General features: G+C 43.0%; 1 protein-coding gene across 1 annotated transcript; it reads left to right on the top strand.

The window, feature by feature from the left end:
• The first annotated feature begins 1,525 nt into the window (after window positions 1-1,525).
• Window positions 1,526-25,693, top strand: grid2ipa (glutamate receptor, ionotropic, delta 2 (Grid2) interacting protein, a). Its single transcript, XM_078269466.1, has 24 exons — window positions 1,526-1,732; window positions 3,258-3,535; window positions 3,653-3,985; window positions 4,074-4,228; window positions 12,394-12,669; window positions 13,721-13,806; window positions 14,032-14,101; window positions 14,592-14,888; window positions 15,498-15,649; window positions 15,875-16,036; window positions 16,445-16,551; window positions 16,661-16,803; window positions 18,428-18,791; window positions 19,939-20,201; window positions 20,244-22,272; window positions 22,375-22,462; window positions 22,941-23,030; window positions 23,149-23,345; window positions 23,468-23,623; window positions 23,759-23,845; window positions 23,959-24,088; window positions 24,187-24,305; window positions 24,436-24,600; window positions 25,472-25,693. Exons 1-24 carry the CDS (start codon window positions 1,630-1,632, stop codon window positions 25,550-25,552), a joined length of 5,931 nt encoding a protein of 1,976 aa, XP_078125592.1. The 5' UTR covers window positions 1,526-1,629; the 3' UTR covers window positions 25,553-25,693.
• Window positions 25,694-25,786: the final 93 nt, after the last annotated feature.

Raw genomic sequence — 25,786 nt, 5'->3', positions numbered from 1 at the left:
TTTAAAGTCAGAACTCAAATAGATTTTTCACCAGTGGCCCTAATCCTCTTCCGTACAAATACACCCCCCTCCCGCCAGTGCTCCTTTTTTACCGTCCCTCTCGCTCTCACTGCCTTTCTCTTTCTACATCCGTACCCTTTCCCCTGTCCTGGGTACAAGCACGAACACAGCTGTTGCTGTTTGGCTGGAATAATGTTGTGTGGCTGGGTCCGACTCTGTCTGTTACCCTTTTACAGAGCCAAGGCTGCACACTCACGGGACAGTAAGGAGATATTTGCTGAATTTGACAAAACGTTAAGTGGGATAGAATCACAGACTCCTACCTTGAGCCTGCCTGTTTAAAACCATTCAAGAAGAGTATAAACTTTCCATGGTACAGTGTTTCATCATAATGGATCTTTAAGCATGACAGATACACTAGACACATTAAACGTGGTCCGTTTACTTAAGCAGAGTTTGCATCAAATAAATGCTATTTTCTTTTCGTCTTCCTTTTTTTCTGTGCTGATATTCTGTTTTTCTGATTGAGAAGATGTCTGGCCTTTAAGTGTGTGATTGTTTGATTCTTGATTTTGTTAGTGAGTGAAACAATCGCATAGAACTTAACATTTGCCTTGGTCAACCCTAAATAATAAACTGCCACTGGTTTACTGTGGCTTGTTGATTTATGGTTTCCAATTCATAGTAGTTGTGCTTCCCCAAAGACCCCCCAACCTTAGTAAAAAAAAACCACGAGTTATGTGCCTGTTTTTTTTTTTTTTAAGAAGTGTGTGGCTGTGGAGTGAATGTCATCTTCCATCTCATCATAGGAATACCACCTGCTTTAAAACCACACACAACTGCCAGGTAAAACACAGGATCATCTGGTACACAATGTACACACACTGCCAAGCTTGTACTGCCTGATGTCATGCTGTCACGTTTGTGTTAGTATTTGCAATCCTATGCTTAATTCACCATAGTTAATTGGCTTAGTTGAAATTTTGTGGTCAACCTTGAGCATATCTGCAGGCTACATCTCTTGTCTCTACATCCAGTACTGAGGTTAACACAGCCGCTATAATCAGAGTGTCCCTGGCTGGTATACCACACACTGGTTTCTGGGTCACTTCTCAGCCCTCTGAGAGGGCCCTATCCAAATGAGCAACAGAGGAAGGCAGAGAGAGAGAGCGGATGAGAGAGAGAGAGAGGCAAAGGTATTTATAGAAAAATGGGGCTTTGCAGTACCTTTTCTTGCAAAGAACCATTTCAGGACCGTGTTAGTGTGTCCCAGTTTTCTGATCACCACTCAGCCATAGGGTTTGGACTGAGGCTGAGACTGGACCACCTCACCCAGGATGAAGAGCCTGACTTTCAGACACTATACCCTCTTCACCGGCCTCCCTTTCCTTAGCTGCAGACTGCTGGTTCTCTGATTGAGAACAGAGGGAGGCATTGGCCCAGATAACCCACAGATGTGACCTTTTAGGTGCACTTGTTTTGCCTAGCTGGGTGAAGGCTTTTGGCGCCAGTGAGCTCAGGTAAGGAGCAGCACAAAGGTGTCCGAGGGCACTCTTTGGCTGCATCAACCTCCAGGCCGGGGGCGAAGAGAGGCTGGCTGGAACGTGCCCTGCCGCAAGCCGGGCGAGGATGAGGCGTTTCCTGAGCAGAAAGGGCCGCTTCTCCCTGCGCCAGAGCAAGTCTGGGACCCGGAGTGCCTCTAAAGATTTCTGTAAGTCTCTTTCTCTGAATGGTAGTTTGTACATTATGTTCCTGAACTGCTTCATCTGCTGGAGGTAAGATAAAGAGGAGAGCTAAAAGGAGCTAAAGCTGACATTGTGTAACTGGGTCGCAGGCTAGAGAGAATAGGACAGACAGAAGTCTGAGTGCTGCTTGTGTTCTGGTGGAGAGAAAATATTATGAGCTCCATGTCAGTGATTTCCCAATCTATTTTAGATCAATAATCAGCTGCAGTTTGATGTTTCCTCTCAGCAAGTTGATACCACATTCTGTGGCTCTTTGAGTCTTTGTCTTTTGATATATGTTTTATTCACTCAGCCACATCTCACCCTGAATATATGGCCCTGTGCTGCAGTGAGATCTGATTTGTCTTTGTTTTGCATTTAAGCAGATCTGGCATTTCTACATTTCTTTGCCAAGTTTTGAGCGGACTTATTTTCTCACTTCTCATGCACTTTTGTGTTAACTTTTCTTACATCCCGTCTCTAATTTGGTCTTTCTCCATCTGACTCACTTTTCCGTCTCCATCTTTCTATGCCTCTGATCAGTTACAAAAAGAAAAACGGATCAGTTTGGTGCTGACTCTGATTAATGACTGCATGCCTTTGTTTATGTATCTGCAGTTTTATAATGTGTCTTACTCAAGTGTGCTGTTCTATTTCCCAATGTTAAATTGTGTCTCTTCTAATTTTGCACCTTGGAGTCATTTCGTCATATTATAAGACTTTCTTTGTTGATGTGAGTGCCAGTGCTGCCTTGACTTGAGCCAAACAAATTACTTATATTCACACATATTTACACAGTATTCTAACATAAATACAAACAGTAGATTTAATGAAGTTTTTAATTCTGCTATATTTCCTCTAAGTAGCCTTTTAATATCAATGTGAAAAGTAACTAAATTAAACAAAACTATCAGCAAATGTTGTGGATTTTCATTTTAGTGATCAGAATATGAAGCGGTTTTGGGGTGTTGATGTACTGACCAATCCCTATAATGGCCTATATATATCTTTGACGTATCTAGATGGCTGTAGATAAAGTCAAGTGAGCCTGCTGGGACACTTCCTGCTGCAGTAGAAGGAGGCCAGTGACCAGGGGAAGGCCAGCAGTTCATACCATCAGTCAGAAATAACCTCCTTCACTCTATTCTTTTCTTCTTCATTCAAGAGAAGAGAAAAACAAATCTACCAATCTAAAAAAGTTGTTTAAGTGACTTCTGTCTCTTTATGTTTGTGGGTTCATTACATAGACCCATGTACCTGCTGCTACAGCTAGGCAGCTCCATCTCTATCTCTGAGATGCCCTATTTAAACCAATGGACTCCATTTTACAGCTCACAACCTGCTTGTCTGTATGAGCAGCTTGCTCCAGATTAGAAATGTTCCTACATGCTAATAGGACATACATATCGACAAGCAGTAAAACATTTCACCTCCCAATTAAAAACCCATTAAAGTCTAATCTGACATAATAACTCCGGCTTTCCTTTGACACTAAGCTCCTGCCTTGTTTATTTTACTTAGGCCTTTTCCAAGTTTCATGTTCTGTCCATCCTGCAGACCTCGGCCTCCCAGCCACCAATCAGAACTGGCCTGAGGCATTTGGCTTCCGATTAGGTGGCACTGGGCCCAGCTACATCCTGTCTGTGGTGGAGGGCAGTAGTGCCTACCTGGCTGGCCTGCAGCCCGGGGACCAGGTGGTGGACATCGAGGGCCAGGATGTGACCAACCTCAGCACACCGGCACTGATCGCTCTGGCTCAGACCCTCAAGACGGTACCACCCAGCATCGGAGTGGTGTCACGGATTGAACAGGTCAGACGACACCCAGTAATCCACATTTTTTATTTATTTATTTATTGGTGGAAAAACACTAAAAACATTCAGGTGAAAATGGCAATGAGGTGGCAAACATGCTCTTCCCTTCCTCAGATTGACATCACTCCCGGCCCAGATGGCCGTTTTGGGTTCACCATCGTTGGAGACAGCCCTCTGATGGTGGAGGACTGCATGCCCAACGGTCCTGCTGGACGCAATGGCCTCAAGGCTGGGGACTATGTCATGGAGGTCAACGGCATCCCAGTGAAGCATCATGAAACGGCAGCGGCCATGATCAAAGCAGCTCAGGGTCGGCCTCTGCGTCTGGGCGTGCTCAGTATGGCCCGGCGGCCCAAGCGACTGAGCAGCAGCATGAGGGTGTTGTCGCAGAGCGGGGACAGCATCAGGGAGAGTCGTGCCCACAAGGCCATGGAGTTTAATAAGAAAGTGGGTGTGAAATAGATGTTTATCTGTTTGCTGCATTTTTTTTATTTGTGTATATCAATTCATGTCTGTGCATTTATTTACCCATCAGGTGGAGGAAGTGCTAGGAGAGGAGCTAGATGTGAAGGAACATCTGTTTGAGGTGCTCAAGCAGTACGCTGCTGAGAGGGATGTGGATACTCTGGCTGAGGCCCTGCCCGACATCTTGATCACAGAGGAACATCAGCAGCTGATTGACAGCGTGAGGTAGCCGAACAGTTGCTCAGACAGACATTATTTATAGTCAAACATGTCTGTGTGTCTTGTTTTGAGTCTGCGTGACCAACTAGTCTTTTAGTCCTTCTCGTGCAGCGATCAAAGGAGTCAGATGCAAGAGAATTCTTAAAACTGTTTATGTCCCCTCTTGCCACGCACTTAAACAGACTGCAAATAAAAATCAGATTCACTGTGCGACAAAGTAACCCAAGATGTTTATTTTTAGGGGTAGTTACTGTGTAATGACCAAACAACCAAACTCTTCTTCGATTTCTTTGTTTTGTTTGGGTTGTACATTGTTAAATAGGACACGTTTTAAAACTGTAAATGCTTGGATTTGAACAAGACCTTAACTGTAAAACATTACCAAAACATGGGAGCACAGTTCATTAACAGCCAAGCAGGACATTCCAACTAAACCAAACTGTGCATCTCAATAAATAATTAACCTTTCTAGAAATGCAGAAAAACATCCCAAAACGTAAAACTAAATCAATCGCCCATTGATAATTTATTCTATTTTGCGGAGTGGGGAAATTAATATTCAACAAGGCTAACTGAAATCCCTATGCAGATAATGCCCTGGCTGTGTTGTACATTTCAAATTGTTTTCTCATTATCGTTGTTTTTAAGAACGCTTGTAAATGCACGAGGGAGAGTTGCAGTCCATTGTGCCATAAACAGTTGAGCTATAGGATTTACTGCACAGCACAGCCTTTGCACAACAATAAGGGCACAGTGAGGGCGCAATACCTCCTTCATTATCTCATGAAATCAATAGTTAAGAAACTCCCTCTTAGCATTTTATTGTGAAATGTAGGAGAGGTATACATCAAGAGCACATATTAATAGCTGACCTGATGTCAAGCACTGACTCCTGCCCTTGGGGTGCAGCTTAAATTGTTCTGTTTCTCCCCTCTCAGGTACAGTACACAAGAGTATGGTTAAAAAATTCACCGCAGCATATTGCATTTCTTTCTCCTCAGCATTGATTAGAAAATCAAAACCCAAATCACAATAGCTCTCTTTTTTTGTCCGCCCCTCCCCTCACTTTCTCTCACTTTGACTTTCTCTCTGTTGGTCTCTTTCTTTCCCATTCCTCCCTGACAGCTGTGATGCACTCTTTGATACACGCACAGATTTTTTTTTCACGGATCACATCACTGGATGCTCTTTATTCCCTCCTCTGCATACGGCTCTTAGCCGCTACAGCCAGTTTGCTGCTGCTGGTTTAGACATGCACACATACGAAAACAGAAAAACATGCAGATGCTTAGACGGCGCGCACACAGCGCTGTTTCTCGCACACACATGCCTGCAGTCCTTGCTTTGAAGTTGTATGTGGGAAGAAATTATGAATTGCTGCCTCAGGTGAGTACTGAAAAACAATTTGGCATTGTACATTTGGAAGCATGCTATCAAGTTTAGTTAGGATTGGTCATGAAGTAAGCTGCAGTGCTTTTAAAGCATTCTATAGTAGCGATGTAGTAACAATCAATTAGCGTTCAAGTTTTCCAGCGACTGTTTTTCGGGAGTAATTCGTTCTCTTTCCAGCTTAGAAACAAAGCTGTTGTCCAGTCATCTCAGTTTCCTCCGACACAGCTGTCTGTCTCACAGCTTTGACAGCACATTTCCTTCCTTAGAAAGCTGCCTGTGAAAATGCTTTGTAATGTTTGTTTTGCACAGGAGTCCCATTAATTATGCATTAACTGTGTCCATAGAGGACTGAGAACAGTTTTACAGTAGCTGTACTGTAACTCTCCCAAGAAGATCCTAGTGTGTTTAGTTCAGGTGCGCTGTAACCTTGACAGGCTTTGATATGCAGAGTTTTTCCTTTTCCCTTCTTCTGCCTGCTTTGTCATTGTGTTGTTGTCATTTTCAGCGCTGTTTGTGCTGTGCAACAAAATGTTCTTTTATGCCAATTAGGCTCTGGAAAGGGCTAAACAATATTTATAATCCAGGTTTGGAATAGCTCTTGATGTTTACAGCAGAATCTGGTGAACAGGTTTCTGTAGTTGGAGCCTGAGGGAGTTTTGCTTCCAGGTTGTCCATGAGCCATGCCTCAGGGTGGTGTTGGTGTTAATGGCTGCTGCTGCTGTGTAATGGAATGTGGAAGTTCTCTGTTCTTGAGGAAATGTGTTGCTGATTATATTTTTAACAGGCATGTTTAAAGGCAGCTTTTTTTTTGTTTTTGCCATGCAAGCAGCATGGCTGTAGGGACGGCCTACACCACTTTGGTCTAGACTGAAATACCTCAACTATCAACAAATCTATTGCATATATTGCAATCAATATATATATAATGACATTTGTTACAGATATTCATGGTGCCCAAAGGATGAATCTTAATGAATATTACATTTCTCTGACTTTTCCTCTAGTGCCACCATGATGTTGACATTTGTGGCTTTGAAAGAAATGCCGCAAAAACCTTTAAATTTCCATGAAATTTGTAACATACATTCACATCCCCTTTTAAGATGTATTGTAATAGCTGCTTTGGTGAACCCCTTAACTTTTCCCATAATTAACGCAACCATCAGGTACATTTTTATTTTTATTTTAATTCGTCCAGTGCTTCGGATAATGAATAAATACCTTCAAAACTAATGACAATCCGATCAGCTTCAGCTTTACTTTGTGTTTAGTGCTAATTAGCATAAAGTAGCATGCTAACACACTAAAAGATACAGAGTGAGAGCTAATATGTTGTTTTTATTTGTCAGTTGTTGATTTTGAATGGTTGTTGATGACTAAGATATAAAGGAACCGGAGATTGTTAATCATGAGCTGTGTGCCAGTATTGCTCCAGGTGTGGAGAATCTATGTGTCTGCCACTGAAGCTGAATCTCTCTTTCATTTTCCTGCTGTCTCCTCCCCCCTATTTCTGTCTTCCAATATGTCAGTCTCCCTCTACCTCAATCACTCTCACTACCTGTGACAGTCACACCTACACACACACACACACACACACACACACACACACACACACACACACACACACACACACACACACACACACACACACACACACACACACACACACACAAACTCTCCACTTAGCCCACCTCCACCTACCCCAGTCCAATAATCAGAGGGCACTTATCAGAGGATGTGAGGTGTACATAACAGCTTACGGAAGTTATTTCTTCTCTATTGCCTTGTAAAACTTGACCAGCTGGGTCACGCTCTGCTCAGTCTGCCTCAGTCCCCTCACCGATTTGCCTCGCCCTCCCACAGGATGTGTTCTATTTTTAAGCAGCCTACTTCTTTTAATAAATTCTCTCTTAGGTTTCTGACACATTTGCCAGTCTCGATTCTTAAATGGCTCTGAAACCCAAGGGTTAGCGAGTGCTTGAACACTTGAAAGTTATGCAAAAGATTATGTATCTGGAGGGTCGTTAGAGTCAATCTTGGAACATCTTTTCGCTCTTTTGTTCACGCGGTTCTGTAGTATTATGGTAATTGAATGTAATTATAGTGAACTGAAGGCCTGATACCTTATCTGTATATAGACTTCAAAGATATGAATGAATTAGACTGATGCATTCTCAACTGAGGATTCAGTGCAGTCTTTATTATTATTTGAATACCATATTTTTTTTTGTATTTTACAAATGTTTTATGAATCAGTCAAGGTTTTTAGGGACATTTGGATAGATGTTGTCATAGATGTTGCACAGACATGGCTGTCAAAGTTTCTGTACGTTCACTTATGTGCACACTATTGGTTCTTACAAACACACACACACACACACACACACACACACACACACACACACACACACACACACACACACACATATTATGCTGACCTGCCTATGAAATTCCACTGGGGCCCTCCTCTCTTCTCCACTTCTCTCCTCTCTCCCTCCTTACGCACTCCTCTGTTCATCTCATTCTTTTCTTCCTCCTCACTGAGGAAAGAGAATATTTGTCAGTCACTATCTCTTACTGCAAGATGATGGACGACTCAGTGACAGGGATTATCTTTTAACTGTGATTGAGAAGACTACCCTGCCGTGACCTGGCTTGACCCTGTCTTCTTTGGAGAAGGAACATACAGTCAATAAGAAGGAACGGGACAAAAGATGGGAACAAAGAAAGAGTCCTGCCCCAAACATGAAGTTGGAGAACAGCTGATGATGCTACCTGATGATGTTTTGGAGGTGTGGATGGATGAGAACCACAGCCACCCTCCCTCTCTCTCATTCTCTCTCTTTCTTTTTCCGGCTGCTTTTCGAGCCTGCAGCAAGCGCTTTTAAGAACCAGGGCACCTTCCTTTTTCTCATCTTTCTCTTCTTTCCCCTTTGTCCGGGAGAGTTTGTTCAAACTAGATGGGGACTCATCGAGATAGAGGAGAGGCATTAGCATTGCTTAACTGAGCTCAGGCACTTCCTCAAAGCCCAGAAGAGCCATGGGAAGGGATAGGAGCCTTTCCAGACACGTTAGGTATGGAACTTTTTCCTTTTGATCTGAGCAGTGTTCACTGTGCTTTGTGTTGTTTGTGCTGACTTGTATCTAAAGTTGCTGAAGTATTGTTGTGCAGCCATTTCCTGTCTGTTTGTTATCAAGTTTGTATTGATGATTATTTTAAACTTTCAGTCAGCATGTAAAAATGTAGAACTCTGTACTGTCCCTAAAACTGATTCCAGCATGTGAAACATGATTAGAACACTGCGAGATTCTAGAAAATCTCCAAATAACTAATGATACTTTTTCTTCTTGCTTTCTATGGCTTTGTAATTAAACTCTGTGTCTACAGATATGCTTTGTGTTTGCAAATTCATAACTGGTCCAGCTGTCAAATTAGCTGATCAGAAGTGGGTCTGATAATAATGGTTCTTGCAATGAGTTTTCCAGCTGATTGCAATTGTCATTCATCCCTCCACGTGCTCTGTCCTTGATCCACCCCCTTCTTCAGGCCTAATTAAAGACTCCTCTCGCCCTCCTTAAAATTGAGGGCATCCTAAGGCCTACATCCAACTTCAACGGAGGAAAGTTGGGAAGTTTCTGCTCACTTGTTTTACCGGGTTTACAAGATTTCACAAGTGAAATATTCTTCTTTTTTTTTTTAAGATTATTTTTTGGGCTTTTCTGCCTTAAATGGATAGGACAGCTAGGTGAGAAAAGGGGAGGACTCGAACCCTGGACCTCTGCATCGAGGCATAAGCCTCTCAGTATATGTGCGCCTGCTCTACCCTCTGAACCAACCCAGCCACACAAGTGACATGTTCTTTGACTAAGATCGTAACATGACAGAGAGGTGTTGGAGGTGATAAAGTTAATGGAAATCAATAGAGCCCTGTCACTGTCAGAAATACACATTCTGTTTAGTTTTCCCTATCCACCGTTTGCCCGAGTAACCATGGTGATGTGTGATTGTAGTTTGGGGAAGTTCTGTGGCCTATATTGCCTGTAATCACATGCCTGCTTCACTCCCAGTAGTTACATGACCCTGGCCTAGAAAGCGCTCTAGTTCTCCACCTTCTATCTGTCATTGTCTCCGACTCTGCCATATGTTACTGATTGTGTCGTCATATATCTCTCTGCGATGTTTTATGCCATTCTTCATATTGATTCATCACTTTAGGCTTTCAACAACTTATATCTCTTTCTTTCTTTGTCACTATCTCTGTCCTTTCTATGGGCTACGTTTACTGACTGTGGTACTAATTAATGTTGTGTTTTTGCTCTAACTCGAGTTGTTATAGTTGTACTCTTGCTATACAAAACTGACCCTGGAGATAGCACTTCAGAGCAGCCTGCTGTCACAGATTAGCACATTTCAGCCCTCCAGGGAAGTGTTGAGAATTTTTGCTGCATGAACACACCAAACTCTTAATCACTGTCACCTACACAAACTATTTTCCTTGGCTGTTATTTATATGTATTCATGTCTTCATAGTAAGCAGATTAAGTTGTATCTATGTAAGTGATTTCTTTCAAGACAGGTCTTCATGTTTGTTTTTGCCCTGGCATCACATCCACTTATTTATGTCCACAATACACTGAGTGTGTACTGATAGTAATAAATAATTGTTTATCATCATCATCATCATCATCATCATCATCATCATCATCCTCCTCATCATCAGCATTATCATCCAGAATGTGCTTATTTAAAAGAGGCTGAATAACAGATTATTTTAATGTGCTAGTTGATTGCATTATTTGACAGTGAATCAGCAGTTAACTCAAGACTCCCATTACATGACTGCAATGTGTGTGTATGACTCCACACGCTATCAGACTAGGAGAAATACAACTGTACTGTTGCTGCAGTGCTATTTCACTTGCAATATACAACCGTAAATAAGATGCAACTGTGTCGTGCTATAATTGGACACAAGACTCTGACACATGGATTGCAAAGCAGAAAATCTGTCCTGTTAAATGTATACTCTTTGTATGATTAAATGCAGCAGATAACTACATTCAGAAATCTAAATCAGTTGAAGGTCGTTGTTCACTTGTGGTGTTAAATAACAAACGGTGCATGTGAGAGAGAGAGCCTATGAACATTGGTGAGTCAGATTTTTCTCTAGGTAAGAAATCTCCAGAGTGGAAATATGTGTTAGCTTCCATCAACTTTGGATTGTAAGATAATGGAGGCAGCTCAGTTTATGCTTCACTCTTAATTAAACCCACTACCTGCTGTACGTTTTTATGAAACTACCAAATCATCTAATCCTTGCCTCCTAACAATGTTCCTCAAATGTACCTGCAAAAGGACTGTGACAGCTTTGAAAACCAAACTGCACCGCTGAGCCCTATTTTCAACAGTAGTGTTTGAGTTGTGTTGTGTATCTGGATGCAGATTGGAACTGGTGCGCTGAAAAAAACAAAGCACTCTTTTCTCCTCTGCACAGTGGAAGTACCCAGGAGATTCATGGAGACAGAAAGATAGAGAGAGGCTTGTGTTGAGAATGGAGGCAGCATCATTTTGTAGGCGGGATTGGTGGGGGGTGGGGGTATGCAAAATAGAGAAGGGACAAATGTGTGTGTGAGGTGTGTGTACATGGGTGTGAGATTGAGGTTCCTTGTGTATGTGTATCGGATAAAAGAGAGAGAAAAAGGAAGAAGGCGTCCTATATTTAAAGGAAAATCACAGCCTCAAACACTTTACAACACGGTTATTGGCAATGGTTCTTCCATTTCTGGGTCTGTGTTTTGTTATATATCTTGTTCTTGCAGATAATTGGCAAAATACTGGATAAAGCTCAGGCAGCAGACAACACCTCTAGTATAATTGGGTTTAAGGGGAGTAGACATTTAAAGTAGAATAAAACATCAGTGGTAAATGTCAGGTTTTAGGAAACAAGACAAACAAATGGGTGCTGATGCTGAACAATCCTACACTGAGAGAGAATCTGTCACAGAAGAGACAGTGATACCAATTTTTACACCAAGCCTCAGAGCTTAAATACAAGTCTTCTTTGACAAGTTTGATGTCACCAACACTACTTGTCCCCACTCCAATCTTCATTTTATTGACTGGATACTTTATTTTCATCTACATGTATGCGGCACATAAAACAGACTGGAGGGAAGTGGGTGCATCAACTCACAAAATCACCCCTGGAACACACTAAATCTCACAAACTAATATCTAAGATATCTTATGGTGGGTTTTTGCTTTAAAAGGATAAAGACATTGGGAGTTTATTTTGGGAGGAGAAAATAACACTGGTAGGGGGAGAGGAGCACTTTCTCCCAGAGGTAGCTCTGGCTCTGAGCTTCCTTCTTTTCGTATATTAGCAAGGAGCTCTCACTGATACTGAGCACTCTTACCTGCAGCTGATAATGTGACAGGATCACAAAAACAAAGCTCATCTCTTATCTCTTTTATTCTCTCACATACATGCATACTCTCACAAAAACACACCCACAAACTAATGTTGGACCAATCCGTTCTACCTGCCTCGGCCCTCCCATGCGACCATATTACCAATTAAGTAGATCCTGCAGCTGGAACAATAGTCAGTATAAGAATCCCTCCAGATGTTGGATAATTTGGACCATGGATGCTTTCAGAGATCAGGATAAAGAATTTTTGGGATTTTGGGCTGAAATGCTGCTTTGATTTTGTTGGTATAAAGCTTTTCAGTAAAGCCTTTTTCTGAGTTTGTGTCTGATTTCACAATGTTCGCCAGGATCTTCATTCCCAAGAAGCACCGGGAGCGTTTTGACGAGGTGGTTTCCCAGAGCCTGATGAGCCGGCTCAAAGGGCGGAGCTTCAGTGACCCTAGCCGCAACCACCTTCGCCGCAGCCGGAGTGAGGATCACCCCGAACGACTCCTGGTCTCCACCCGCGCCAGTTCAGTGCCACGCACCCAAGCAGAGGAAGGCATGGTCCCCCCTGCCCGCGGCATGCGCAAGACCACCTCACTCATAGCTGGACACTCCAGTGGCACCACCACCAACTGTAGGTCTGTATTAAGTGTCATGTTGCAGATTTTTATTTGACAGTATTTTCATGGCTGAGCCTGTGTTTATTTAGTTCCTGTGTGTTTTGGCCTTTTATCAGCAGGAGTCCAATCATCATCTCTATTTCCCACCAGCTAAACAGTGTATGTCATTTTTAGCTATCAAAGAAAACCCGTTTCCTAAAATAACATCACCTCTCCCCTTACGTCTGATCACATTCATAACCAAACAGCAGCTGTGACTGGTCTTCCTGTGAAAGCATGGAATTTATGTGAATTAAGATGAGTAGGAGTAAAGTGAAAAATAGACGGTTCAGTGGTTGGAGCGTAAACCTATTTAGAAAGTCATGTCTGTTTTATTGCTTTCTTCATCTGCTGTGACGTTGTTTCCTGTCTTGTTTTTATAAATTGATGACAGGTTGTTCTCTGTCTAGATATAAAAAACGGATCACATTTTTTAGGATTAAAACATGGTAAAAAAACAACAACAAGTAAACAACGTGATTACAAACATCCTATCACTGTCTCTTGAGTTGTAGGAATAAAGTGCCCCAATAAACTGCTTATCTCTTCTATGGCTTTGCCTTATGAGGATTTTATACAGCTCCCCTGGGATATACTGTCCATATTTAAGTGGGGTTGTTCATGCAGGATGGGAATTTAAAGTAGTCTGCTGAATATGGAAATCTGCTGGAGGTCCACAGTTGGGTAAAACTACATTAACTGTCCCATTGCAGATAACTTTTTACAGATAACAGATCACAGCCACGACACTGTGTGAAATGAGCTATAGTGATTAATAAATTCTACCACCCTTACTTAACCACAGTTTGTGTCCATTGTGTCATATTTATTATGTTTAACAGGGTTTATATGGTAACCCATGCATTATTTCATATAAATGTTACCTTAATCATATATTAACTACGCATATTTCGCAGTTACTTGAGATAGAGCTGAGTATTTTTGAATACCTGCTTTTTCTTTTATTTCCTAGGGCCTTTATTTATTACTCAGTCCTGCCATTAACCAAAGCTCAACTTTGTCTCCTTAGGACAGTGAGAGTGTGTAAGGGTAACACGAGTTTTGGCTTCACTCTTAGAGGCCATGCTCCAGTGTGGATTGACTCTGTCATCCCTGGTAAGTAAAAATGTGTGTGTAGCTAGTTCATTATGCTTAATGTGTGTATGTGTAAATGGCTCGTAAATCACATATGAGTACTTTTTGTTATTACGCTGTAATAAAACTGTTATTACATTGAACAGACTTTCATAGCTTAACAAAGCTTCCAACTCTACCACTGTACTGTTCTTGTAATGAGAATAAATCAAATCAGACATCTCTTACTCAGTTTCTGTTCTGCAGGAAGCCCAGCAGACAAGGCAGGTCTAAAACCAGGAGACCGCATTCTGTTTCTCAATGGACTGGACATGAGGTTGAGCTCTCACCTGCATTCACTTTAGAATTGTTTTGCAAATTTGTGCCAAAGTTCTACATAAAATCACGCAGTTTCAAAATCTAAATCAATAGAAAAGGATTGTATTACAGGCAAACATGAATATGGTAATACGGTTCCCCTGTAGAAGATGTTTTTTTTTTTTGTAGTGCTCACAAAGTTGTTGAAGGGAGTAACAAGTCTCATTTCACATGGATTTGGTAGAAAAACAAAAGCAGTTTCCTGAAGAAAAAAAAAGCTTAAGTTAAAAGACAAACAATGATAAAGAATCTCCCCAGAGAATCTAAAACGGCACTGTTCTCTGCAGAATACAGAAAACTTTCCATTTGTTGTTTATTTATTTACACATCAGTAAAGTGAAATGACTAATTTAAATAGCGGGATTTTGAGCTTCATTCTAAAAAATAATTGGCACATGCAGTTAAAAGGCTATGACAGTGTGCGTGTGTTTTCATGTGTCTGCCTGTAGGACCTCCTCCCATGAGAAGGTGGTGTCCATGCTCCAGGGCAGTGGTGCCATGCCCACTCTGGTAGTGGAGGATGGTCCTCCTACTTTCACCCTGTCAGAGCAGGACCTCGCAGGGGGCGGTGTTCCCACAGAGCGTTCCCGCTCACCTGTGCTCAGCTCCCTTCAGTGGGTGGCAGAGATTTTGCCCCCCAGTATCCGGGTTCAGGGCCGCACTTTCGGACAGCAGCTGGAGCACCTGCTGACCATCCAGGAGAGGTACACCATCTGCAAGGCTCTGGAGAACTTCTTCCAGCACAGGTGAGCAAGGGGTAGGGCAAAAGATTGAAAGAGAAGGGGAGTGGGGTGAGATAGAGGGGGACAAAGGACGGATGTGAAGTAATGTGCAAACAGGGAGGAAGGGAGGGGGACAAAAAGTTTTGAGAGAAATAACTGAACATGTTTATATTTTGTACTGTTGGGGTTATTATGTTCTTTTTTTTCTTCACCCATAATTGGCATGTAAGTTACAGTGAAACATGCATTGTGGAGGTATAAATACATCACAAAATTGATCTAATAAAAGGGGTACTCCAGCGGTTTAGTGTTTAAGTTTCAGGACTTACAAGAGAGATTTTTCAAAGAGGCCAAGATATCATTTCATTAGACCCTGCCTGCTTGGTAAATGCCTTTTTAAAGTTTGTAACAGAGGCTTTCTGCTATAAAGTCCTTAAGCTAAACAAAGATAAAACTCTTAACTCCTTGTAAGGAGTAAACGTGCTTTCCTGTGTAAAATTGGTGGAGTGCCCCTTTAATTTTATGTCTAGTTTCCCGCATACATGGGTGACCATACCCACAAGCTCAACTTCTGACCTCTGATTGGACAGCCAGGCGATCTCTGTCACATTGCCTGTGTTTTCATGGCAACAGGAATGTTGACACTCTGATCGTGGATGTGTTCCCGGTGCTGGATACTCCAGCCAAACAGGTGATCTGGCAGTTTGTTTACCAGCTGCTGACGTATGAGGAACAGGAGCACTGTCAGAGCAAGATCTCACGCTTTCTTGGATACAAAGCGCCAGGTGTGTGCACACATTTGTCCTTTTTAATTCGTGGTGTGTGTGCTTTTTGAGGTTTATATGTGTCTGAATCAAAATGGGTTTGTTTGTGTGAGATGGACGCTGTCATTGGGGATCTTTAATACAGTAAATTCACTGGCTCAGTAGAGTGCAATCAACTCAGGTGCTGCAGCCCTTCATACACCTTTGCATCTTCCTCTGCATTGCCAATATGTGTGTGTGTTCCAGTTCCACCACCACCACCACCTCCTCCCCCTCCTCCGGAGCCTGAGGTTGCCCCCGAGCCCCATCGACGTAGCAGCTCCATGAGGGTGACAGGGACCACGTACAGGAGCAGTGTGAGGGGACGTAGCTCTGATGACCTGGTCATTGGCACACACTTGGGCCAGGGTACAGAACTTCATTATCTTCATTATCATTTATAGCAACAGTAACACTATGACCACCATGACACTCTTGATCCTTATCCCCACCATTGCTATTATTTTCAGAATTCACATTATCCTCATTGTGATCATAGACACAGTCCTGTTAAATCCTAGTTAGATTTGTTTGGTAGAATCTGTTTCCAGCTTCCAATTTATTTGATGTGGCAAGCGTGGCTCATACTAGTTTAATTCATACTGTATATTATATACAGAATAATAGTTATATAACATAACGTATTCCCATGTAGCCAAAATCGTTTGGTTGGTTGCTTCTCCCTTACTGGCCCAAAGATAGCCTGATCCAACTGGAGCTGACTGTCAGCCCAACCATACGTGGGCCAGGGCTAACTCGGCTACCTGGTTGTCACAGGTTTCCGCGCAGAGATGCTGCTGGAGACAGGGATGAGGTTAGCTCCAGGAGAGAGACAGTCAGGAGATGGTACTTCCCTTCCTGAGACTCCCAACAACCTCACCAATGTAGGTACCTAAGTCCTCATGGGAAAAGATACAATAAATATCAACATAGGATTCACCTTTTATGGGGCAACTCTTACTCTGGTTTCTTTGTACATTTCTACCATACAAGCTGTCAGCGGTGTACGCTGAACTGGAGAACATGTATTCAACCAAGAGGTCCAAGTCTCTGAAGAGTCGTGCTCCTCCTGCTCCCGAGAGTTTGCTGGATCTGGAGCCTCCCTCGCGCACAGCCTCCCCTACAATACATGCTAACACAGGTAGCTAAAAGCATACATATACACTGAAGTCTAATAAACACGGAACACCATAAAGTAATGAGGCTATTGTGATGGTGGAAGTGGAACTAGAAAACACACATTTAAAGACCCTTTTCAATCAAAAATGTGCTTTCTGCTATGGTTAGCTACTCTGGGAGACATGTTCAGATTACCTGTTTTGTGCAGAACCTTCTCCAAATGCAGAATGTTTCACATTTTGCAATTGTAGGGTTACATTTCCTGCAGTGGCGGTTCTACATCAAATTACACCCTGGGCGAGATCTAGACATGCACTGTAGCTACCTGTAGTATGTACAGTATGACCTGTGTACTACTAGAAAAAATACAGACTATCAACAAAAGCCTTAACCTTTAATTGATTAGTCGTTTTTTATAGACAGAAAATATAGATTACTTCGTGGCTGCATTATGACATCACAATCACTATATTTGACTACAATATCCCTAAAAGCATGTTTTGGGTGTATTTATATCAAAATGGGGATAATACTCAGGTGTCCACTTGTATATAAATTATGTGAAAATGTACCCCAGCACATACAGTAATGCTATGCGACGTCCCAAACATCTGAGAGAAACTTTTTTCATGTAAAATGTGAATATTTCAATGGATATTCCAAATATTTTTAAGACTCAGCCTATAATGAACTATGTGTGGAGATAATTCTCTGCTTTGGTAGGACAGGTGCTCACACTGACACACACACACACACACACACACACACACACACACACACACACACACACACACACACACACACACACACACGCACACACACATCCACCTGTGCCCCTGCCTTCCTGTGCGCGCATCCTGTGCATGCGCCCGCGGCCTCCTCGTGAATCCTAAATAGCGCGCTGAGCCGCAGAGCTGGATGGCATCGCAGGGTGTCCGGTGCCAGACTGGAGCAAAGACCACTATAGGAGCCGTTAGCGCAGATACAACTTCCCACCGGCCTGGGAGTGCACCATCCCTTTATCACTATTACATTACTCTTCTGTATTATCAACATTTCATTCTTTTGAAGACATTTGGCAGAGCAGCATTGTCTTTTTTTTTACCTAGTTGGATTACTTTTGTGAACTTCTACTATCTAGCCTACTTTTAGTTCTCAACACAGAGTTTGTTTCAGCCCCCCCTCCCCTTTCCCTTTTTCACACAGCTTCGGCTGGATTCAGCAAGCAGGGGCGCCTGCAGCTGCAGGGGGCGACAGTGAAATTATAGATAATAGAAAACCGCTTTGCAGCGCAGAGGACTTTTTTTTTGTGTGCTCCTGCCGCCCCCAATGTGTCATGAAAAAATGCCGCCCCGGGCGGCTGCCCGCTTCGCCCGTGCCAAAAACCGGTACTGATTTCCTGTGTTAAATCTAGTTCATTATTGACACTTAGAAAGGAAAGTGTATAGATATTTTCAGTGGTTTATTGTAGATTTTATTGGAAAAGAACGACATTCAACAGTTTAAGAAGGGCTAAGTACTTCTGGATGGGATTTATATGTGTACAAATGCAGGGTGAGAAAACCTGACCACACTTTACTGAATTAATGTACTTGTCAGAGACTGTTATTGTTAGCCTTTCTGTATTTGATCTACTGCCACTTCTTCCACTGAATGTCTCTTCCTTATCTCAGGTAGCCGTAAAGGCCCCCCACCCCCTACATCATGGCCGGAGCCTCTCCCCAGCCCCCCTACACCCCAGTTCTATCCATCTGGGCTGACGAGCCAGACCAGTGGTGAGTCCAACCCCTACATTAGCCTGGACAGTCCCCCTCCGTCACCTCCAGAGCCCTCTGACTTCCCATCTAGTCCCCCCACCCACCGCAGCAACAAGCGGCGTTACACCTTCTCCAAACCACCACGCTCAGAAGACACAGATCGCTTTCTGGATGCACTGAGCGAGCAGCTGGGACAGAGAGTGGCCATCATTGATGACTTCCTGACTCCGGAGAATGACTACGAGGAGGTAGAGTGACCGTTACATGAAGTCTGAAGCCTCATTATGTAGTGAAAAAAATAGCTGATAATTTGATGACTATTGATGTTCATTCAGTAACCATGTGTATATAGTCAGATGTTATCAGCTATCACATGTTATGAGTATGACAATCTGAATCATGAACTTATTATATGTGCATGCTGCACTTTACTGATTATTTTCCTACAAGTTTTAACTCTACAAAAGAAACCCTAAAACTGTAGAGAAGTTTCAGACAGTCTGGAAAATGATTATAGTGGTCATTTTGTTTGGGGTAGAAAAAAAAGAGAATGTACGAATATCCTGAAGGCCCATACGGTCATGTATCAGCTAAAATATTTTTGTGAAAATAACCATGTTTCCATAGTTTCTGGTGATAGCGGGTTAATTCGGCATGGTACACTGATTCCCTATGGTATGTAAGCCTTGCGTCAAAATGTGAAATAGGACAGACCCCTTGACATACATACACAGACAGGGTACAGAACATACTCTCCTGTAAAGTAAGTGACGAAGTGAAAGTAGAACAAACTAGGTTAGAGACTAATCTTTTGCATAAAATTGCAATACAAATGGCCTCACATACAAGTGTTTTTTTCCCTGTTTATGGATATACAGTTTTCTTTCAGTTGTTTTTTTGTTTTCCTTCACTAATTACTTTGACCTTAAAAAATAATTAAAAACAATCTTTGATCCATTTAAAACACAACATTATAATCCGCTGTTAGTCCCAAATTTATTGGCAGGTCAAAAACACAACAACTGAATGAGAATTAGTTGCCACAATACATCTTGTTCACTGCTTTTGATGTGAGGAGCCTTTATAGAGTGAACCGGGTTGTTGACAGAAGTAAACAGCTGTCATTAAAGCTGTCATTACATCTGCAGTCAGAAATGTCCTGTTGAACTGCAACCATGTTCGTACAGCTCTTGCTAAGACATATAGCCAGGAGATCCTGCAGAACATGCCCAGTTTTAATAGACAACCATTATGTATTTTAGGTTTGGAATTTAAAAAAAAAAACTTCCATTGAAGCCAATAAATTCATCTAGCTTGAGAAGTTTACTAAAATCATTTCACAAGTTCCTCTTTGACATTAATGGGCTAATGAAGTGTAATTGATGTTAATGCCAGGAAGGTGTGCAGATGGGCTTCCCAGATGAGGAGGATGAGGATAATGAAGAGGAGTTGGGGGTAGACGAGGATGAAAATGGAGGATTTGTGGCTCCGGAGCTCAGCAGCCCGAGTGATGTTCAAAGCAGCAGTGGAGAAGAGAATGCCTCCTCCCTCACTTACTCTTCCTCCTCCGACCACATCCCTCCACCCCCAATGACCCCTCCGCCACCCCCTCCTGTTCAGTTCAATGACCCTCCTCCTCCCCCTCCAGCACCTGCACAGTCTCAGTCTCAGCACCAACAACAGCAACAGCAACAGCTCAGCTACACCCCTGAACACTCCCCAAGAGCATATGTACCCATCCGCCGAAAATCTGGCCCCCCTCCCCCACCTCCACCCCGCAGTAATCCACCACCTAAACGACACTCCTTACATAAAGTGCTGCCAACAAGAGAGGACCTTCAGGTCCATGCTACCATACAAGAGCTCAAAGCCTTCCAAGAGCAACAAGCATATAAGGAGAGGCAGGCATATGAGGAGCAGAAAGCCTTTGAAGAACAACAACTGTTCCAAGAGCAGCAGGCTTACAAGGAACAACAGGCCTATCAGGAGAAAATCTTCAAGGAGAGACAGGCTTATGAAGAGCAAAAGGTATATGAGGAGCAAAAAGCTTTTGAAGAGCAACAAATGTACCAGGAGCAACAAGCCTACCAAGAAAGACAAGCATATGAACAGCGCCAAGCCTACCAAGAACAAAAAGCATACGAACAGCGTCAAGCCTACAAGGAGCAAAAAGCCTTTGAGGAGCTTCAATCCTACCAGGAGCAAAAAGCTTTTGAAGAGCGTAAAGCGTATGAGGAGCAAAAAGCTTATGAAGAGCTCCAGTCCTACGAGGAGCAACAAGCATGTCAAGAGCAGCAGATCTACCAGAGCCACCACTCGATGCCGAACCAGCCAACACAGCAGAAAGCCCACTCACCATTGCCTCTCCAACAACTCCACCAGTCCCTACCCTCACTCCCCTCTCCAGACTCCACCCATCAGCACCCTAACCATCCTCTGTATATGATGCGCCAAGCACAGCAGCAACAGGCCCACCAGAGTCATCTCCTCCGACGTCAGTCCCGTTCAGCCCCACCGCCACACCAGCCACCGCCCCAACCAACAGTCCGCCCCAGCCAACAAGGACCATACGCTGAGGGCATCTACCAAAGCCATCAGGGCATGAGACCACAGGCCCACCATTCCTCTGCGGAGATGCTCCACCAGTTGCAGCAATTCCAGGCCCACCACTCATCTGCTGAGATGCTCCAGCAGATGGAACAAGTCCATGCACACTTCTCCTCATCAGAAATGCTCCACCAAATGCAGAAAACCAAGGCACATCATTCCTCAACAGAGGTTCTGCACCAAGGTCTCCAGATGCAGCAAATGCAGCCCCATCACTCATCGACCGAACTTCTCCATCAAGCGCACCAGATGCATCGGGGACAAGCGCACCATTCATCCACTGAGCTGCTCCATCAAATGCACAATCCCCAGGCCCACCACTCCTCCACTGAGCTGCTCCATCAAGCCCACCAGATGCACCAAACTAAGCCCCATCACTCCTCCACAGAGCTTCTGCATGAAGCCCAGCAAGAGCCTGCCTCCCTCCCAGTTCAGCTAAACCGGGACAGCCACTCCCATCAGAGTCGGAGAAGTCTTAAAGGTCATCATCAGACCCAAGTGTCACAGCAAGGGAGACACCAAGAACAGCAGATCCACCAAACCCATCACCCCCAGCCCACCAAACCCTCTCCCCAAAGACCCCACTCTATCCAGCAGACCCACCACCACTCCAGCACACCTCAGATCCACCACATCCACCATATGACCCCACAGCCCCCTCCGCAGGACTACCAACACCAGATTCATGTCATCCACCCTCCCCAGCAGCCCCCCAGGCCTCAGCCCCTTCTCTCCACCTTTCAGCCGCTCCAGCCGCACCAGCCCACCATCTCCACCTTCCAGTCTCAACACTACCAATCCCAGCACCAAGTTCAACCCTCCACTCAAGCCACCCGTCCACAGTCCCAGCCCTCACATCACCTGCTGCAGATGCAACACCAGCCCCAAACCCAGTCCCACAATAAGCAATCCCATGGCCAAAGCCAGCCTCAGTCCCTCCCCCACTCGCTATCTGACCCTACAGAGCACCTGGAGCCCCCTCCACCTCCACCCCTGCCGCCACCCTGCTCCCCTCCACCCTTGCCCAGGCCTTCGCTCTCCAGGATGGACTCCAACCACATGAGTGTGAAGAGGCTGCGCTGGGAGCAGGTGGAAAACTCAGAGGGGACTATCTGGGGACAGGTGAGCATTGTGGGCTTTGGAGATTTAGATTTAGAATTCCAAATTAAAAATATTTTAACAGTCATGAAATTGTAATTCACTATTTTTGCTTGTCTTTGGTAGTTGGGAGCCAATTCTGACTATGACAAACTGCATGACATGGTGAAGTATCTGGATCTGGAGCTGCACTTTGGGACACAGAAGAGCTCCAGTGAGTACACGTGGCTGTATGCAGTCCTTTAAATGGAAGCACAGCTAAATATCATAAAATGATATGTAAATAATTATGGATTAATCAATAAGCCCCACTAATGTGTTTAAATCAGAATGACCAATGCATTATTATTTCTTAGCACATCATTATTCAGGTTCTTGGATCTCTGCATCCTTGGAGTGTGATTATTTATTCATTAAGTCTACAATATTTCACTCCTGAATTATATGTCCAAAGAAAATTACAACGCATGAATCCCCAGCTCTTTTTTAAATTACTTTTCCTACCATTTCTCTCACTTTTGACTGTAATTGTACGTTTATTTTTAACTTGCTCTACTTGTAATTTGCTCTTAACCGGCTACATAAAAATGTAAACACGTGTACACAAAATCTTTATTCCCATTCATCTTTCTACTGTCTATTTGGACCTCCATAACATCTGGGCATTTTACAAACACTGATCCTATTTTTAGTGCCTGTTCCAGAGCCATCTCATCTGCTAGAAACCTTTAAGAAGAAAGATGTGATTGAAATTCTGTCCCATAAAAAGGCCTACAATGCCTGTAAGTATACGTAAAATGGTATATTACTTTGTATTTCCATTAGCCCAGATTCTTGGGCTCATTTATGGTTCAGAATTAGGAATTTATAATGCCTGTTTATTTTCCTGTTAACCTTTAGCCATCCTGATAGCCCACCTAAAACTGTCTCCTGGTGAGTTGCGTCAGATACTGATGAACATGGTCACTGATAGGCTGGAGCCAGCCCACATCAAACAGCTGCTACTCTATGCCCCCGATGCAGAGGAGGTAAAAAAGTACGAAGAATACAGACAGGACCCCAGCAAACTCAGTGAGCCAGACCAGTTTGTGTTGCAGGTACAATCCTGGCAGGGTGTGGATGGGTGGGTTGGTTGTGTCAATTACCTGTGTCTATGTGCTGTATTTGTGTTTATCATCACTCACTCACTTTTTTGCTTGGTGTTCGTGTTCTCCATCAGATGTTATCAGTACCAGAGTACAAGACCCGCCTGCAGAGCCTCCTCTTCAAGTGTTCTCTACAGGAGAAGACGGAGGAGTTGAGGGGAGCGTATGACTGTCTCTACAAGGCTTCGATGGAGCTGAAGACAAGCAAGAAGCTGGCTAAGATACTAGAGGTAGCCAGTTGTTAAGCAAAGTACATATGAGAGATGAAAGAATATGTTGCAATTGAAAATGTAATACAAATCTGTAGATAAATTAGTTCTTTGAGAGTGTTACACTTCTACTTCTTACACTCCGTCTTTCATCAGTTTGTGTTGGCGATGGGGAACTACTTGAATAACAGCCAGCCTAAAACCAACAAGACTACAGGCTTTAAGATCAACTTCCTCACAGAGGTACATCATACACTAATACATATTCAAATCAAATGTTTTTCAAAGCAGCCTGGGCTTTCTTTCTCATCATATTATGCTTACGCAGTTTATAACTTTATTGTGTCCTCCTGCAGTTGAGCACAACTAAAACAGTGGATGGGAAGTCAACATTTCTACATATTCTGGTCAAGTCGTTATGTCACCACTTCCCTGATGTTTTGGATTTTTCCAAAGATTTAACCATGGTTCCTCTTGCTGCCAAAGGTAGATACATTTTTTTTTTTTATCTCTGCGCCATAGCTTGAGAACATTTTTAAATGGACTGTGCGTGCTTTCCTTCTCCTTCTTTTTTCTGTCTATAGTAAACCAGAGGACTATCACATCAGATCTGAATGACCTTCATACAACTATCCAGGACATTCGCTCAGCCTGTCAGAAGATGCCTGTGACAGCTGAGGACCGCTTTGCTGTCGCCATGAGTGTATCCTTCACAGAAGTGCCAAAGACAGCACTAAGATATGTAGGCTGTTGGAAAAAAAAAAAAAACGGATTAACTAATGTAGTAGAAGAGGTGATGAGACTTTTATGCCCCTTGACTCCAGTGTGTGTAGAACTTCCTGGAAAACAGTCATCCAGCAGTCCAGTCTCTGGATTCCCTGCAACAGAGAGCTATGGAGGAATTCAGCAAAACTGCATCTTTCTTTGGAGAAGACAGCAAAAGCACAAACACTGAGGCCTTCTTTGGTATCTTTGCTGAGTTCATTGGCAAATTTGAGGTGAGCAAGAAAAATGTATTTATTACACAAGTCCTGCTGTCCTACTTCTACAGTGTTACAGTAAAAACCATAGGCATGTTCCCCTCTGTAGTTCCTTCTCAGCCTTTCACCAAACTATTCAACATAATTGTTTGAAAAAGCTTCATATTTCTTCAAACAGCTCCTGATGAACAACTTAAACAGTTGCAGATAAACACCTCTTATGATTACCTCATTACGTCCTAGATTTTCTACTCTAGAGTTTTGCCTTTAGCACAGCCTGCATTTCATCAAAGATGTAGAGAAAGTCTGCCAGGCTACGGTACTAATAATGAGCTGCATACAATGACAGGATTAGTATGTTGACACTGAGTATTCAGCACTGTGCTGCTGAAGGCTCCTCAGGAAGCCAGATCTGAATAAATAATTACATTTTTTTTTTATTTGAAACTTTTTTCTTTTATTCAGCAACTCAATATGAGCACAGCATTCAGATTTATGCAATTCACATTGTTTTTATGAGCAAATTTCTTTCTTATGCAGCCTTATATATATATATATATATATATATATATATATATAGATAGATAGACAGATAGATATATAGATAGCTCAGTTGGTAGAGCGGGCGCCCATATATAGAGGTTTACTCCTCGACCTGCGGCCCTTTGCTGCATGTCATTCCCCCCTCTCTCTCCCCTTTCATGTCTTCAGCAGTCCTGTCAAATAAAGGCCTAAATATGCCCAAAAAATTACCTTTTAAAAAAAGTTAATAATAATAATTATATATATATATATATAGCGTGGAATATGTGTTTATGTTGTGTGTATCTAATTTAAGTTATAATAACACTTGAGTGAGCTTACAATCCCTGTTGTTTCTTTATCACAGAAAGCTCTTAATGATCAGCAAGCTGCAGAAAACCAGAAGAGTCCCAGAAGTCCACGAATGGCCTCCCCACTGGCCTGGTAACACACACAGATGCAGATGACTACATACAGTAGTTCATACAGTACATACACATGTCCACAGACACATTCACACATACTGTATATACTGTACATGCACAAACACATACACACCACTCAATGCACAATTCTGAGCAAAACAACAAGATTTTGTGTGTTTGTGTTTTTGGTAAAATGAAGGGAGGGAAGCTTTGACATGAGGCAAAAATAAATGTCTTTTGCATCAGGATGGACGATT

The sequence above is a fragment of the Sander vitreus genome, chromosome 15, assembly GCF_031162955.1.
Source record: "Sander vitreus isolate 19-12246 chromosome 15, sanVit1, whole genome shotgun sequence".
Classification (NCBI taxonomy): Eukaryota; Metazoa; Chordata; class Actinopteri; order Perciformes; family Percidae; genus Sander; species Sander vitreus.
This window is presented reverse-complemented; position numbering and strand designations above follow the sequence as displayed.

Bases quoted from the DNA above. Each gene is read 5' to 3' on its own strand.
- grid2ipa (XM_078269466.1), top strand. From the start codon at position 1,630: ATGAGGCGTTTCCTGAGCAGAAAGGGCCGCTTCTCCCTGCGCCAGAGC. The intron at 1,733-3,257 runs GTAGTTTGTACA...GCCTTTTCCAAG, and splicing joins TAAGTCTCTTTCTCTGAATG to TTTCATGTTCTGTCCATCCT. The intron at 24,601-25,471 runs GTGAGCAAGAAA...TCTTTATCACAG, and splicing joins AGTTCATTGGCAAATTTGAG to AAAGCTCTTAATGATCAGCA.